This window comes from Gymnoscopelus braueri, assembly GCF_963280865.1.
Source record: "Gymnoscopelus braueri genome assembly, chromosome: 19".
Lineage (NCBI taxonomy): Eukaryota > Metazoa > Chordata > Actinopteri > Myctophiformes > Myctophidae > Gymnoscopelus > Gymnoscopelus braueri.
The window spans coordinates 18012189-18027239 of NC_137621.1; the positions used below are offsets into that span (position 1 = coordinate 18012189).

Sequence of the window (15051 nt, forward strand, 5' to 3'; positions counted from 1 at the left end):
TATCAAGGGTTGAATATTGTGTTACACCACACACACCCACACACCCCCACCCACACACACACACACACACACACACACGCACACACACACCACAGGTATCCTCCAAAGGAAATGTAATTGCTGTAGCGCTCTGTCATGCTTGGTCATGTTAGGGTGGTACTGCACACATGCAGGCTTTAAAGTGTTAAAGAGGTATTATGTGACACAGACACGCATTCATGCATGCATGCACACACACGCTAGCTAAGGCACACACACACACACACACACACGGGAACCTATATTTTACATGGGTTAAAAAAAAGACTACTATTGCTCCCCTCATTGGGAAACAATTAGGCCCAACATAATCGTTTCAGTTGTGGAAGAAGTACAAAAAGATTTTATTTAAGTAAAAGTAGCAATGCAACAATGCAGAAATGTTTACAAGTAAAAGTATTGTATTCAAAATTGTACGTAAAAGTATGCGTTGTGAACTTGTAGATTGGATATTTTAGAATAGACAAAGTATAAAATACGGCTTAACTGGTTAATGTATGTTTTGCAATAACAATAATCTAAATCTTCAAAGTAACGAGTAACTAAAGCTTTTAAGTAATTGTAGTGGAGTAGAAGTATAACGTATTGAAAAAAGTTAATATTCAGGTAAAGTAACACTACTTAAAAAGTGTTCTTAAGTACAGTACTTGAGTAAATGTACTTCATTACTTTCCACCACTGGTTGGTTTTTATGCTATGTGGGTTATAATGAACATCAGTGATTATTACTGAACCTTCCAAGGTCAGCCAGCGTAACAGGGTGTTAACTTGCCTCCACAGAACTCTCCAGTGAGTTTAAATAAGTGAGTTAATGACTTCTAATCTGGGCCTACACAGAAAGGCCAAAGTCTTTAAGTGCAAACGCTGAACTATTCGACTGTGTAAAATAAGACAGCAGCAGCAGCCGGTGCCTGGGATTAACTGTTTGCAGGAATCACAGCAAACTGAATAATATACAAGCAGGAGGAAGCCATAAAAACCTGCAGTATGTGTGGTCCGGTGCCATCACCCAAAAAAAACTCCCACAAACGCAGAGGAGGAGGAGGAGGATTAGGAGGAAGGGAGGAAGGTGGAAGGGGGGGGGGGTAGTGGTGGGGTAGGGGGGGGGGGAGGCAAAGAAGCTACCCACGCCAAACAACAAACCTTCAGGGGGGGATAGAAAAACGAAAGGGGAGCAAACGGAGCTGCCGCTCCTCCTGCCCGGTGCCAATTTGCCACATTCTTCTATTTATAAGCATCAATTACCACAAAAAAGTGGCTGCCTGTTAAGCATCAACAGAAAGGACCCCCCCCCCTCCCGTGTATCTGATAATGAGACCTCACACAGAGCCGGGGCTCAACTCAGCTCACCAAGTGCTTACACCAGCCAGCTCCGATGCTGGTTCCAGCTTCCACCCTCCCCTATACAACCACGCCCCTCCTCTACAGGCTGCAGACGCAGCACGCAGGCTATGACCACCGCGTGTCCTCCTGAGCCGACTGGTTCTCAACGTCAGGTCCGGGCAACCACCAGGGGTCCACGTGGACCCCTACGGGTCTGTAACTCTGAGAGTGTACAAATGGGTCCATGTGTACACCCTCATTGTTAAATGAACACTGGAGGATTATCAAATAGGGGTCTGTGGCCTAATGCACATCAAATTAGTGGTCCTTGAAATTAAAACGTTTGAGAATCTTAGTCCTAGCCCACAGGCTACAGAGGCAGTCTGCAAGCTAGGGGGCTGCAGGCAGCGTTTACACCAGCCAGCTCAGATTCTGGCTTAGCCCACAGGCTGCAGGCTACGACCACACCCCTCTTCCTAGCCCACTGGCCCTCAACATCGGGTCCATATCTTCGAGAGTGTACAACTGCAAATGGAACCAAACCGGATGGTGAATGTGTCATATTTACTAGAATATGTCACATACTGTACATATCCTGTAGGAGTGCACAGCAGCAGCAAACTACAGAACACGACCATTCTCAAGTTGAGATACATTCTCTGCCTTCTGGAAGGTGCACACACACACACACAGACAGTGCAGGGCAGCAGCCTCCGGCAGCTATGTGGTATGAACGAGGGGCTCAGCGTTGTCAATCAACGCGGGGTCAAGTGCAGGTTCGCGAGCACAAAACAAAGAGGAACACCACAGACCTCACAATGAGACACTCACTGTGGCGCAACGACATCCATCCTCCAGTCTTTGAAGCGCTATTCGTGTCTGTTTACAATTTCGCACGAGTTAAACGCGGTTCCTATTTGTTACATGCTGAAACGGGTAATGAGTCAAGGTGATGATATGCCGTTAAGCCTGATTTATACCTAGTCGTACGATAGTGTCCCGCGCCGAAAATAGCCGCTCAACAAGCTCACATTGCGTCACATCAGGATGCTTTGTCAGCTTGTAGATCACTAACGAATAACGATTGTTTTTGTAATCAATTCACATTTCAATATCTTTTTCATTATTAGATTAATCTATGAGATTAATTTATCTAGACCATAAAACAATGGTAAAATAAAGTAATAATGAACAAAATAATAATACCAAGTTTTTAAATATGTTTACCCAGCAGTCAAAAACAGTAGGCCTACTTTTCATTTTATAATATGCTACAAATAAAAGCATTCATTCATATACCAGTGCAGTTTATTTGATCACATAACAACGTGATATGTAACACGTTTTAAGGTGATCACCTTATAACGTGATAAATGTATCTTTTTTTCATGAAAATGTTTTTTTGGGGAGAAGATTAAAATGTAAAAAATAATTTGATAGTTTTTCTGTCAATCAATTCGTCAATGATTGGATGAATGGTTTCCCCCCCTACTCACATGCTGGGTCAGCAGGCCAATGTGACTGGAGCTAGTGTAGTGGCGGGCCGCCTGCTTGTCCGCCAGCTTCTGCAGTGCCGAGATGATGGCCTGCTGGTTAGACTGGGCTTGGGCTGACAGACTGTTCAACTCCTTGGAGACGACCCCCACCGCCGAGTCGGGCTTCGGCTTTGCGGAGACCCCCCTCTTCATCACTGTGACAAGTGAAGAGGGAAAAATTACGTAAGAGCCAGGCCGATATATCAGCATTTAGAGGCAAAAAAAGAGAGTAGCAGATCTACAAGCTTGTATAAGGTATCGTTTTTTTATCGTATGTATCGTCTATGTGTTTATTTTTAATCTATCAAAAAGTTATTTGTGTTTATTCTAATAACATTTTCTTGAAATTTAGTTAAAGATTTTGCAGTTTTTTTCCTTTTTTTAACTCATTCACTGCCAGGCTTATTTCAAGCTTGTTGATCCCTGTGCCACAGGCAGGAAAAATGAAAAAAAATGATTTTTTTTCTCCGTTTACATTTTAACATTGAAGTGGATGGAGCATTAACTTTTTGAAAATCGTTTTCTCCTAGTTCCTTTGAGATAAAAAAATATATATATAAAAAAAAAATATATATATATATATATATATATATATATATATTTTGAAAGATTTTTTTTTTTTAGGCGACGTCAAAAGACGTCATTGGCACTAATGGCACACTGAAAACGGCCGTCAAAAGACGTCATTGGCACTCAATGAGTTAATTTATTTTTACAAAATATCAGTCAAATCATCAGTAAACGGTGGTCTAGGACTCGCCATGAAACCCCAAAATCTGGCAACGGTCGGCCTCGAAACGTAAGAGCGACGCGGCTTGCTGACTGCACGTCGTGAGGTGTATTTCTACCTTGACCTGCAGATGTAGGCCTGGAGAGTTTCTGGCTGTAGATGTGCGTGGCGCTCGGCATGGACGATGAGGCCCCCGCCGGGGAGGAGGTGAAGGACTGAATCCGCCTCAGCGGCGGGGACGGCCGCGGGACAGACACCACGCCGGGGGGAAGCAGGGCGGAAGCCGCCCAGATCACCCTCGGGGGCTGGGGGGCGACCGCGGCCGCAACAGGGGGGCACACCGGGGGTCGGTGGGCTGGCGGCGGCGGCGCGGAGCGGGAGGCGTGAGACTTGGCCATGGACGGTGTGTAGGCCGGCGGGGGCTGGGAGGGCGGTGGCGGCGGACAGTGGAGAGGGAGGGAGTCGGGGGAGGTGGAGCGGTGGTGCAGCTGGATGTGGGTGGAGTCTAAAGCGGCGGGGAAGGTGGAGGAGTGCTGGGAGGCCTTGACCTCTGACCTCTGGGGTTCAGTGGCTATGCGGACAGAAGGCCGAGCTCCTCCGTTGGTCTTGGAGTCCAGGTCTGAGCTGACTCTGAATGAGGAGTCTGAGGTCTCTGTGGTCACAGGCTGCAGAGCTGTTCAGAGGAGGAGAGAAGCCAGAGCTCCTTTATCGCCAGTTAGTCATTCCATGGGTCTGACACACATTTGTTCTCCCCCCCAATGAGGGCTAATCATTCGAAGCTGACCTCTCCTTGACACTTCATGACTCAATCTTTTTGCTTTGCTTTTTTTTCCCCCCCCTCCACCTCTAAGGGTTTACAAATCAAAACACTAAGATTCCCGTTTACTGTGTGTCGTGGAAGGGTGGAAACCCTAAACATTTCCAGGCAACAACACGCACACACACACGTGCGTACGCACACACGCAGGAGGAAATAAGGAAATAAGTAACTCACATTTAGGATGTTCACATTTGACTGTATCTCCCAAGGCGTTTTTCTCACAACACTCTTTCTTGACATTCCTGACTTTGGTTCCTAGGAACACGCTGGCTGATTTATTTCTGTGTGTGTAGAATGTCAGAACTTCCTCCAGATCAGTCTCACTGTATAGGAAAAGAAAAGAAAAAACAAAGATAAGAGACATGGACATGTGTAAAGCAGATTTGGATCGCTGTTCGCTCAGTAGCATGTGTAATTGAAACAGTAAGGAGGCCGGCCTTAAACAATAGTATGAGTGCATGCCAGAACTGCTAACCTTGCTTCAGCCATGTACTCCTGAAACACGCCGGGGTTGATGCACTGCTCCTCCTCGCTGTTTTTCTCCTGTCTCTTCACCATATGTTGGGTCTCCTGTGAGGATAACAAGAGGAAGTTAAGACACCATGAGTACGCTCGACTGTCTGTCGAGACGATAACAAAGTTGTCTCCCATATGCATATCTCTCTCTCTCTCTATCCATTGCACGTCTCTACTCAAACAATGCCGTTGCCGTTTGATTGCAGACGCGAAGACACCGGATAACGTCAAGCGGTGTAATGTGATAACGAATTACGGGCTTGTGTGTGTGTGTGTGACGGAGTCTTGAGAATAGGTACCGTGTTGTAGCGGTGGAGGAACTCCCCCAGCTGGTGGGACAGGATGCGTCTGCGGTCTCGTAGCGGTAGCTGGCGACTGGGCATAACCATCCTCATGTCCTGTTGAAGGTTACTGGACGCTCTCTTCAGGAAACGAATCATCAGCTCCTGGACGTGACAAACAAGACAACGGACAAGTTCAGATGTCGGTGCCCTGAATCACCACGTCGGTCATAAGGATTACTCGTCTCTGCCGTCTGCAATGACTGAGACGTTCAAAAGCAACGGATTGGCATGTGTTCACGTTAATCCCCTCTCTCCCCCCAACGAAGGGGTTTAGAGGCCAGTAATGATGATGCTTGCCATTCCAGCAGCGCTGGAGAGACTTTCCAATCTGGCCCTCTTTGAAGAAGACCGCATTTTCCCTTTCCATGTGGCAACAAAACACCTCGTACACATTAACACTAGCGAAGTGGTTCGCGTGAGCAACGCAGAATAATTGAATGGAAAACCAGCCGTAGATAAACATTAAAAACAATGCTCCGGAGTATCCCACCTCCCACCATAAACAAGTACAATGAATGGGGGAAAATGGCAGTTTATAATATAGCAATTACTACTGGCGTACCATTTGCTCATTGTCTCTGTCTGGCCAGGCTGGGGTGGCGTTGGTTTTGCTTTCTGCCAGGAGTCGTAGCTGAACTCGCTGCAGGTAGGAGGAGAAGGCGACCCGGGCCTGCACTTTACTGCGGAACACAAACAGAAGGGAATGACAGGGTTTTAGGAGGAGTGACCAACTGACCCCATCAGGACACACAGGAGGTCTGCAGAATGATGGAAAAGTAAAGCAATGCAAAAGGAATGAAGCCAGCAGATATGCTTTTGATGAGATCGGTATCAGGAATTATGCAGCCGGTTTGTCTACTTTCAACCTAGCATCCCTATTTTGGGAATGTCATTATTGGTGAAAATATTCAAGTTGTCTCCCGCCTTCTCCACTCCCTCCATTGGCTCCCAGTTACTGCCCGCACAGAGTACAAAACACTGATGTTGGCCTACAAAGCAACCAACGGTATGGCACCCCCATATCGTCAAAGCCTGATCCAACCCTACAACCCCTCCCGCTCACTCAGATCAGCTAACACAGGGAAGCTGGTAGAACCTTCGCTAAAACATCCGGGATAACGCTCCACACATCCCAGACTCTTCTCCCTTCTGGCTCCCAAACTATGGAATGAACTCCCCATTGCAACAATTAGAACTGCAGACTCACTTCCAATCTTCTGCCGTAATCTGAAGAGTCTTTAGACTCCAACTTAGCCCGTAGCACTTGCCCTAGCCTCGACAACCTTGCAGGCTTATGCAAAGGCTACAATATAATTTAGATGTTATGTAGACAGATGCCAGGTCCTTGTTGACCTGGCATCCTATAGTGTGTATAGTTTTCATATATATATATATTTTTTGGATATTCGACTGATTCTTGGTTTACCTATGATCCTAGATTACCATTTCTATGCATTTTTATGTATTACCTTGTGTTGTCCTTGCTTACTGTCAATCGCTCTGGATTAAAATTGTAAATTGTGCAAAAATGTAAAACAATGTGCAGATCTAGCCAACAAGTGAGCTTGTAAATTGGCTATTTTTTTAAATGTTGAATAGGGCTGAAGTGGTTAAATAAATTAAAGTTCAGTTTATATGTTTATTTTTTTTATCTATCAAAATTGTGATTATTATAAGTTAAATGTTAACTAAAAACTTTAATCAATTGATTAGAAAATGTTTCACTTTTTGATAAAATATCGGTCAAAACATTGGTAATGGATGGCATTGGTCGAGGCAGGCTATAAAAAATAATAAACACCTCACTCATAGTATGTACCATATATTACTGCACAAGCACTCACTCCATCAACAACTACATACAGTAGTGTATACATACATGCCATACATGTATATGTGTATATGTATGTACATGTATACTGTATGTATACACACACAGACGGGCGACAAATTAAAGGAAAGACCAACATAAAGTGTTTTAGTAAGGTGCTGGGCCACCACAGACAGAAGTTTCTGGAACTCTACTGGAGGGATGGAACACCATTCTAAGAGGATATTCGCTTATTTGGTCTTTTGACGATGGTGGTGGAGGGCGCTTTCTAACACGTCTGTTCAAAATCTCCCATAAGTGACCCCTCCTGCCCTGTGGGGGCATAGTCATTCTAGAGGAGACCACTCCCATCAGGATAGAAATGTTTCATTGTAGGATAAAGGTGATCACTACAAATAACTTTGTATTGAACTGCAGTGAACCTTCCCTCTAAGGGCACAAGTGGACCCAAACCATGCCTGGAAAATGCCCGCCACAGCATAACAGAGGCACCGGACCCCCTCACAGCCTAATGTAGTTGCTGACACAGTGTGATCACATCCTGCATTGGCATTCTCAGTCACCTGATATGCACTTTTGACCTAAATTTACAACCCTATTGAAGAATTAAGGTTTTATTTGTCACTCACTCATACAGATACAAGTGGCGAAATGTTGGCGCAGCATCATGTCTGCAAGACTGTGCAACAGCAGCAGTAAAATATACAAAAGATAATACTGGGTTACAAATAAATGAAAAGAACGAGAAAATGAAGACGAGGAATACAGGCAAGACCTACAGTACAATATGCAACCTCAGCAGCAGTGGGGGATGTGCAACAGGGAGTGTTTAGAATTAGAGGAGGGGGATACGTTAGCATCAGATGAATAGAATTTGTGATAAGACATATAGATCTATATTATCGTCAGTGTTAGCAGCAAAAACAAAATAACCTTAGCAGCAATGGGGGGATGAACAATGGGAAACTATTTGGGGCGCAATTTAGTATCACACTAATAGAATGTGCAGTAAGGTATGTATATCTATATATCTAGAAGGTATGAACATCTATACATTCATTCTGTAAACATTCTATCTATACATGCATCCGGGTGTTTGCTAATAGTCCATTTCTTCCGTCGCGTTTAATTAGCTTGGTTGGTAAAGGGACGAGTGAAAGGTACTCCATATCGGCCAAACACGAACGCATGAGAAGTGAACCATAGATCTCCCATGGATTTTAGCAGTGATTTATGCCATAAAGCAAACACTATTTACTGATGACTTTCCTATAGATGGAAATGCAGACGTCACTTCCTATTCCTGTGGAAACACTAGTTGAGCAATCTTTGAGATTTGATGGCTCCTGCCATCTTGATCCAAAATCAAGGTAAATTGTGCCTGCTCAACATTTTGATATACAGTATGTCAGAATCATATGGCCCCATCATATGAGTGCAATCATAGGATGTAACAATAGGATGTCAATTTCTTAAATGTATCATGCAGTACACCTGTATGGAAGCTTCTGCTTTTGTTTCTCCACTCATTTATACAGGTCAGACAGACAGACAGACAGACAGACAAGACAGACAAGACAGACAGACAGACAGACAGACAGACAGACAGACAGACAGACAGACAGACAGACAGACAGACAGACAGACAGACAGACAGACAGACAGATACTGTAGATATACTGTAGCTGTACACTCTTACTCCTCTCTTTCTCTCTCTCACACAATTATCTTTTTTCTTTTTCACTTCCCTGACAGCTCATAATAAATAATCTCATCTAGGGCTCCAGCCAATTCCCTTGGAACTGACAGTGAATGTTGTTTTGGCTTCTTTTTGGAATCTCTACTACATGTCTTACAACAGAAAGCAAGCAAGCAAGCAGCAACACACATTCTGTACATTCTGCTTGCTGACTGAGAGAAAACAAAAACAGGTTATGTATCGTTTTCAACTAGCGGCTGTTGGAGGCACAGTGTGACTTGTCCTCCACCGATATCGAAACCTGATGAATTGTTTTTGTGGCCCGAGTGAACCTGAAAGGGGGTACTGTCAGTACACCGACGCAGAAAAAAAAATGTTTTGGAAAAAGCTGTCAAACACAAACAATGATATACTGTACTATAATTGCCCGGCTCCGTTCGCAGCCCTGGCAAGTGCTGAGGAATTTCTACGAACTCAGACTTGTTAATGTAATTCCTCCTCAAATTACAATTTCAGTCCCACTTTTAAAATCAATACAAGACTGGAGCCTTTGTTCCACTTTAGACAGAAGTATGTGATATTTATTAATGTCACTGCAAAAAAAGCAGGAGAAAGCTAAACGGCTGAAGCGCGGCGTGTTGCATAATAAACGGGCGAGTGGGGCAGCTATCCAAGTCCTTCCTGGACTCTCTAAAACAAAGACAGCCTGACTCCTGCAATTAGCAAAGCCAATCACGGGCAGCGTCTCTCAAGCGGTGGTCTCCGCGCCGAGCTCAAGGCTGACGCGTACGTAGTAGAACTGGCTGGCTCCGGACCCCTGATCTTCCACATGGCGAGTTAGGTAGACATAGAGGAGTCACGCTCAAAACAGACTGATCAAAACACGACAGGCCGTAAAAAAAAGAGGGGGGAGCAGCTTTTCTTCTCAGAACCTTTGGCCGGTTTGCCTCTGTACACCTCATATTTCCTCTGCTGGAACAAAGAAGGGGTGGGGGGGGGGGGGATGGAGGTTGGTTAGGGTTGGGTGGGGGGCAGAAGGGATGGAAGTGAGGAGCGAGGAGGACGAGGAGAAGGCGTAGAAGTGAGGAGGAAGGGAGCTGCCGGCACAGCAAAAGTGGGGTCCTTGAGTGGGTTCGAGGGGTACCCATCTAAATGACTGAGAGGTAGGAACCAAATGGACCCTCATGGATCTGTAACTCAGAGTGTACAAATGGAACCAACATGATGAGGATTTTACAGTGTAGATTGGGGTACCAGAGATAAATAGTGTGGGCCCTTTGCAGAGGGTGACAAGTTGCATCTACGAATACATTAAATGAATCAATACCACAGAGATTGTTATATGATTTTTTTTCCACCACAACTCAAGAGTGCAATTAACACAGGCTCTAACAGGGGGTGGAGAAGCGGGGTGGTAACGGACTGACCTGAGTTCCCAGCCCTGCTGGAGGATGTGGAGCAGGTTGACCTTGGGTTTGGCGCAGCGCTTGGTCGCCAAGGAAGTGGAGGAAGAGGAGGAGGAGATGGAGGAGGAGGCGCCGTCGTGGACGCGTTCCCGCGGGGCAGCCACCGGCTCTGTCTGCAACGCTACCAGAGGAGGAGGCCTGTGAGAGACCGGTTCCGGAGCTCGCCTCTCCACCTCCCTCGCCTCCCTCTGCTGCAGCGTCCGCTTGCGAAAGCGCTCCTCTTCCTCGTCCGGCTCCTCTGCGGCCTCCTCCGCCGCGCTCTCGGCCGGGGAGGTGTCGCGTCCCCTTCCTGAAGGCAATGCACAGGAGGAAGACAAACTGTCAGCTAAATCACAGCGTTTAAGTGGATAAAATGCACACGCTCACTCAGATAGAGGGCGTCTCTCTCCTGTGCTGTAATTAAATGAACACGGTCATACAGTCATAATTTGGCCAATCGTACTATCACACACAGGGGAGTTTTTTTTTATTGAAACCAGAAGGGTACAAGTGTGTGAATTAGGTCCACTGAAGCCTGCAGCACACTACAAACGATGCCAAACGTTTTTGGGCTTCGGCAGGGCTTGCTGAAGTTCTTAAGAGGACAAAACTATTTTATACTCGCTATGGCTCAGCTCTGAGTTCTGAACATCAGACCCAGCCCACTCAGTAGTCTGCCTAACACCGCGGCTCGCTGTTGGTTTAAAGGTTGCTTTAACCCTTTGAGACCTGAAGCCGATTCTACTGTACATGTCTCCTTAATCTCAGTATTCTGAAAAACGTATGTTTCTATATCAGTGGTGCTCAATCTTTTTCATGTCAAGGACCCCCAAAATTATATGTATTAAGAAGCAAGGATTTTAGTTAAAAATGTTCGCTTTAAAAATATATATATTCAAAGATTTGCACACATTTTCACGATTTTTTCAAAAATAGCAGATCTACAAGCTCGTAGCGCGGCACTCGGTGCCGCGCTATGAGCTTGTATATCTGCTATTTTTTAATAGCCCAAAGTGTAAAATAATGCTTTTTAGCTCAAATCTAAAAATGGCACAGTTCCAGGTCTTAATGGGTTAAACCAACAGCCCACCCCCCTGGTTAATTCTTCTTCTTTTTTAAATTATCATTATTATTATTTTTACCTGTCCCAATTTAGTAGTAATGCCAATGGATTCCTCCCCACACACATTTATGTGTTGTCACTGCTGTTGTATCCCACTGACTCACCTACCAGTGAGGAGCCTCCACCGGGAGGACCTAGAGCCTTCGTCCTACTCCTCCCGCGCAACATTCCTTGAGCGACAGGTGCCGCCCCCCCAGCCCGTATGATTAATTATGTTCGTGTAGAAGACGCTCGACAAAGCCAGATGCACCACAGAGGATTCAAACCCACAACCTCCGCGGTGGTGGGCAGGCACTTAACCACTGCGCCACCCGAGCCCGGGTTAACCCATTAAGACCTGAGTCCGATTCTTAAAATGTTTTCTAAATCCTAACAGATTTTTTTTAAAAATTAAAAATATTTCTTTTTTACGATTTTTCAAAAATAGCAGATATACAAGCTCATAGCGCGGCACTTGTATATCTGCTATTTTTGAATAGCCAAAGAAACCTAAAGTGACACCGATGCGTTCCAGGTCTAAATGGGTTAATTCTGACAGAGTTGGCGATCAGAATTAACGTGAAGTAAAACGAGATGAGTGTCGTGTGGTATCTACCAGACATCTTCTTCCCGGGGGCTGAGCGCCGGGCCAGACGCTGCCTCCTCTTACGCGCCTCCAGAGTCGGCAGCTTCCTCTCGTACTGGAACACGTGGCCGGCGAAGAACACCTCCACCTGAAGGTGCACCTTGTCTTTGAGCTTCCTGTGAAAGAGAGGAAACACAACACCACCACCACAGTTTAACAGAATGGTGGCAGTTAACCCATTAAGACCTGAGGCCGATTCTACAAATGTCTTCTAAATCCCAACAGTATTCTGATAAAAACTTATGTTTCTATATCAGTGGTGCTCAAACTTTTTCATGTCAAGGACCCCCAAAATGATATGTATTTAGCCGCCGACCCCCATCTCAAAATATGTTGTTCCAGGGACCCCCAGAAGCAAAGATTTGAGTAAAAAAATGTCGCTTTAAAACAATATATATACACACATTTTCATAATACAAAAATAGCAGATCTACAAGCTCGTAGCCCTATGAGCTTGTATATCTGCTATTTTTGAATAGCCAAAGTATAAAATAATGCTTTTTAGCTCAAATCAAGAAGTGACTTCAGTCTCTGGTCTTAAAGGGTTAATGGTAAAAGCCCGGATTTCCCACAAACACACATTTTATGTCATCGCTGTCAGGTAGAAACCTTTTATGTCCAAAACAGTTACTTTTAGAACCTGTGTTCCAATGGATCCAATGTAGTTACAAGCTCTTTTTTATATTTTTCATTGGTTAAATATTTTAGAAAAACCTACAGACAGAATTAACCACTTTCACTTTTTTTTTTTTTTTAAGTACCGAAAATAGCAGATCTACAAGTTCACAATGTGTCACAATGCCATGTGCTGTGAGCTTGTAGATCGGATATTTTCGGTACTTTCGCACGACACTCTTCTACAAAGAAGTAGTCGTAAGATACAAAAAAATAAAAAAAATAAAATTGAAACATGGAGATAGATACAGTACAAGGTTTCTGCCCTGTATCAGTGACCAGTATACTGTCTGTAGAGGTAAAGCAGACAACTGTTGGATGGGTGGATGAGCTAGGGTTCGAGGGCGAAGCCAGCTGTGAGAGTGAGTAATGTGTCTGAGTGTCGTCTCTATTTAAGAAGTTGCTGAAGTGAGGAAGGGTGATGGACTGGTGCACGGTGGGAAAATGACAAATGATAATGCCAACTGTGGTCTCGCAGTAACTGCCGGCCTCTCCAGAGCAATATGGAAAAATCTGAATTGGGCTAAGTGGGGGGGGGGGGAATACCCAGATAATATGGTGCAATTGTAAAATAAATAAAATAAAACAAAACAAAATGGATGTTTAAGTTGAAGCCTCATACTGATTTCAAATAACAAGAGTGGATGGTTCATTTGAATAGCTAAAATGCGGTACAATGAAAAAGTGCAGAGATCATCTATTTAGGGGTTTTCTCTTCCCTGCGTTTTCATGCTCCATAACTATCTTTCCCCTCCTGCCCCCAGCTACAAGACGCATTGCCACATAGACACTAGCCTCATACTGGAAAAACTTCATATACTATACTGTCACACTGCCATACACTTTTAGCCGCTCCTCTCACCTATCCCATCGAAAGACCAAACAAACACACGGGACGGACCAAATCCACAAATTGACGATGAGGCTATTCCCAAAGTCCCGACCACAATGGAAATGCTTACCTTTCATGGAAAAGTCTGTTTGCCAACATGGAGTTCATCGATGTCTTGCATTCCAGGTATCCACTAAAATGAAGGAGAGAAGAGATAGTAACCTGAATAAAATAATAATTAACTACAGCGGGGTGGGGTGGCCCCCCGGCGAGCGTCTGACAGGCTCATTTGTGGTAAGTGTGTTAAAATGGTGGAGCTACTGTGATACAGCCACTCTGAAAGCCTCCTCTGTTAAACGCCCTCATAATTTCCCCCGACCACTCAATAACATACTGTTAAAAATCCCACTAAACCCCTGCTACTAACAGGGCCGTAAAGCTAATCAAGCAGCAAATCCCTCATATAGGAATATGGACTGTAAGCACAAAAATGGATTTCCTCTCTAACAGGGGGGTTTAAATGTCATTTAAACCTGAAGTCATTAAGGGGCATGAGCCATATGTGTGTGGTGTGTGTGTGTGTGTGTGTGTGTGTGTGTGTGTGTGTGTGTGTGTGTGTGTGTGTGTGTGTGTGTGTGTGTGTGTGTGTGTGTGTGTGTGTGTGTACACACACGTGCGTCATTATATATATATATATATAATTGGCCTAGCTATATACATACATAAATGTACGTCTGTGGTTATTACTTACATTTATTAAGTAATAACCACAGTAACCCCAGCACTTGTGTTGTGAGTAAAAAAGAGACGCTGTGTTCAAGACAACGATTCTCAAACTTGTGAAAAACTAAATGAAAGGTCGTCCAACTCAAGGGTAGGAATTTCAGGCATCATGTCTCAGCTTTGATTTCCCCCGACCTGAGCTCGACTGATATCCATAACAACAAGAACATGGTGGAAAGCATTCTTCGTGATCCATGTTTGTTTACTTTTAAATACATAATTGGATCCATAATTATGCACAATTAGTTTGTATCGTTTCCTGTGGTCATCCATGTTTGTTGACCGTATGAAAGCAATTTGTGGAGGTTGACAAACAAACTAGTAAAAAAAATGTTTTTATTAATTAAAAACAAATTCAAAAATGTTTCCAAAAGAATTTCATCAATAAATAAAACATTTAAATCAAAGAAATTCCATAAAATAGAAAAAAAAAAAAAAAGTTTTGAGAAGTAGTCAAAATAATGTAGCAGATCTACAAGCTTGTAGATCGGCTATTTTCACTATAGTTTGGGTCCCCGGGGAGACACCAAATTTCTCTTTCGGGTCTTGAGCTAAAACGTTTGGGAACCACTGATGTAACCCTAATTCCCTGGTGGTGGGTATAATGCTGTCATGATGAGGTCACCTGTATAGCTCCCAGGTGTCTGCAGTGGGGAAGATTCTGATGAAACCTCCTCTCCTCTCATGTTCCTCCTTTATCTTCCTCAGCACTTTGATCTGATGTTGAAGAG

The 15051-nt window shown here is 44.3% G+C and overlaps 1 protein-coding gene across 2 annotated transcripts in view; it reads right to left on the reverse strand.

Annotated features, from left to right (window-relative positions):
- Window positions 1–15051, reverse strand: part of ttll5 (tubulin tyrosine ligase-like family, member 5) — a 98183-nt gene that overhangs the window by 45466 nt on the left and 37666 nt on the right. For both annotated transcript variants that reach the window (XM_080413282.1, XM_080413283.1), the window contains 10 exons: window positions 14946–15037; window positions 13668–13730; window positions 12001–12146; window positions 10265–10592; window positions 5870–5987; window positions 5263–5409; window positions 4923–5017; window positions 4622–4770; window positions 3746–4300; window positions 2859–3052 (listed from right to left, as the gene is read on the reverse strand). In XM_080413282.1, coding sequence (XP_080269408.1) covers window positions 2859–3052; window positions 3746–4300; window positions 4622–4770; window positions 4923–5017; window positions 5263–5409; window positions 5870–5987; window positions 10265–10592; window positions 12001–12146; window positions 13668–13730; window positions 14946–15037 — 1887 coding nt within the window. The remainder of the gene's footprint in view (window positions 1–2858; window positions 3053–3745; window positions 4301–4621; window positions 4771–4922; window positions 5018–5262; window positions 5410–5869; window positions 5988–10264; window positions 10593–12000; window positions 12147–13667; window positions 13731–14945; window positions 15038–15051) is intronic.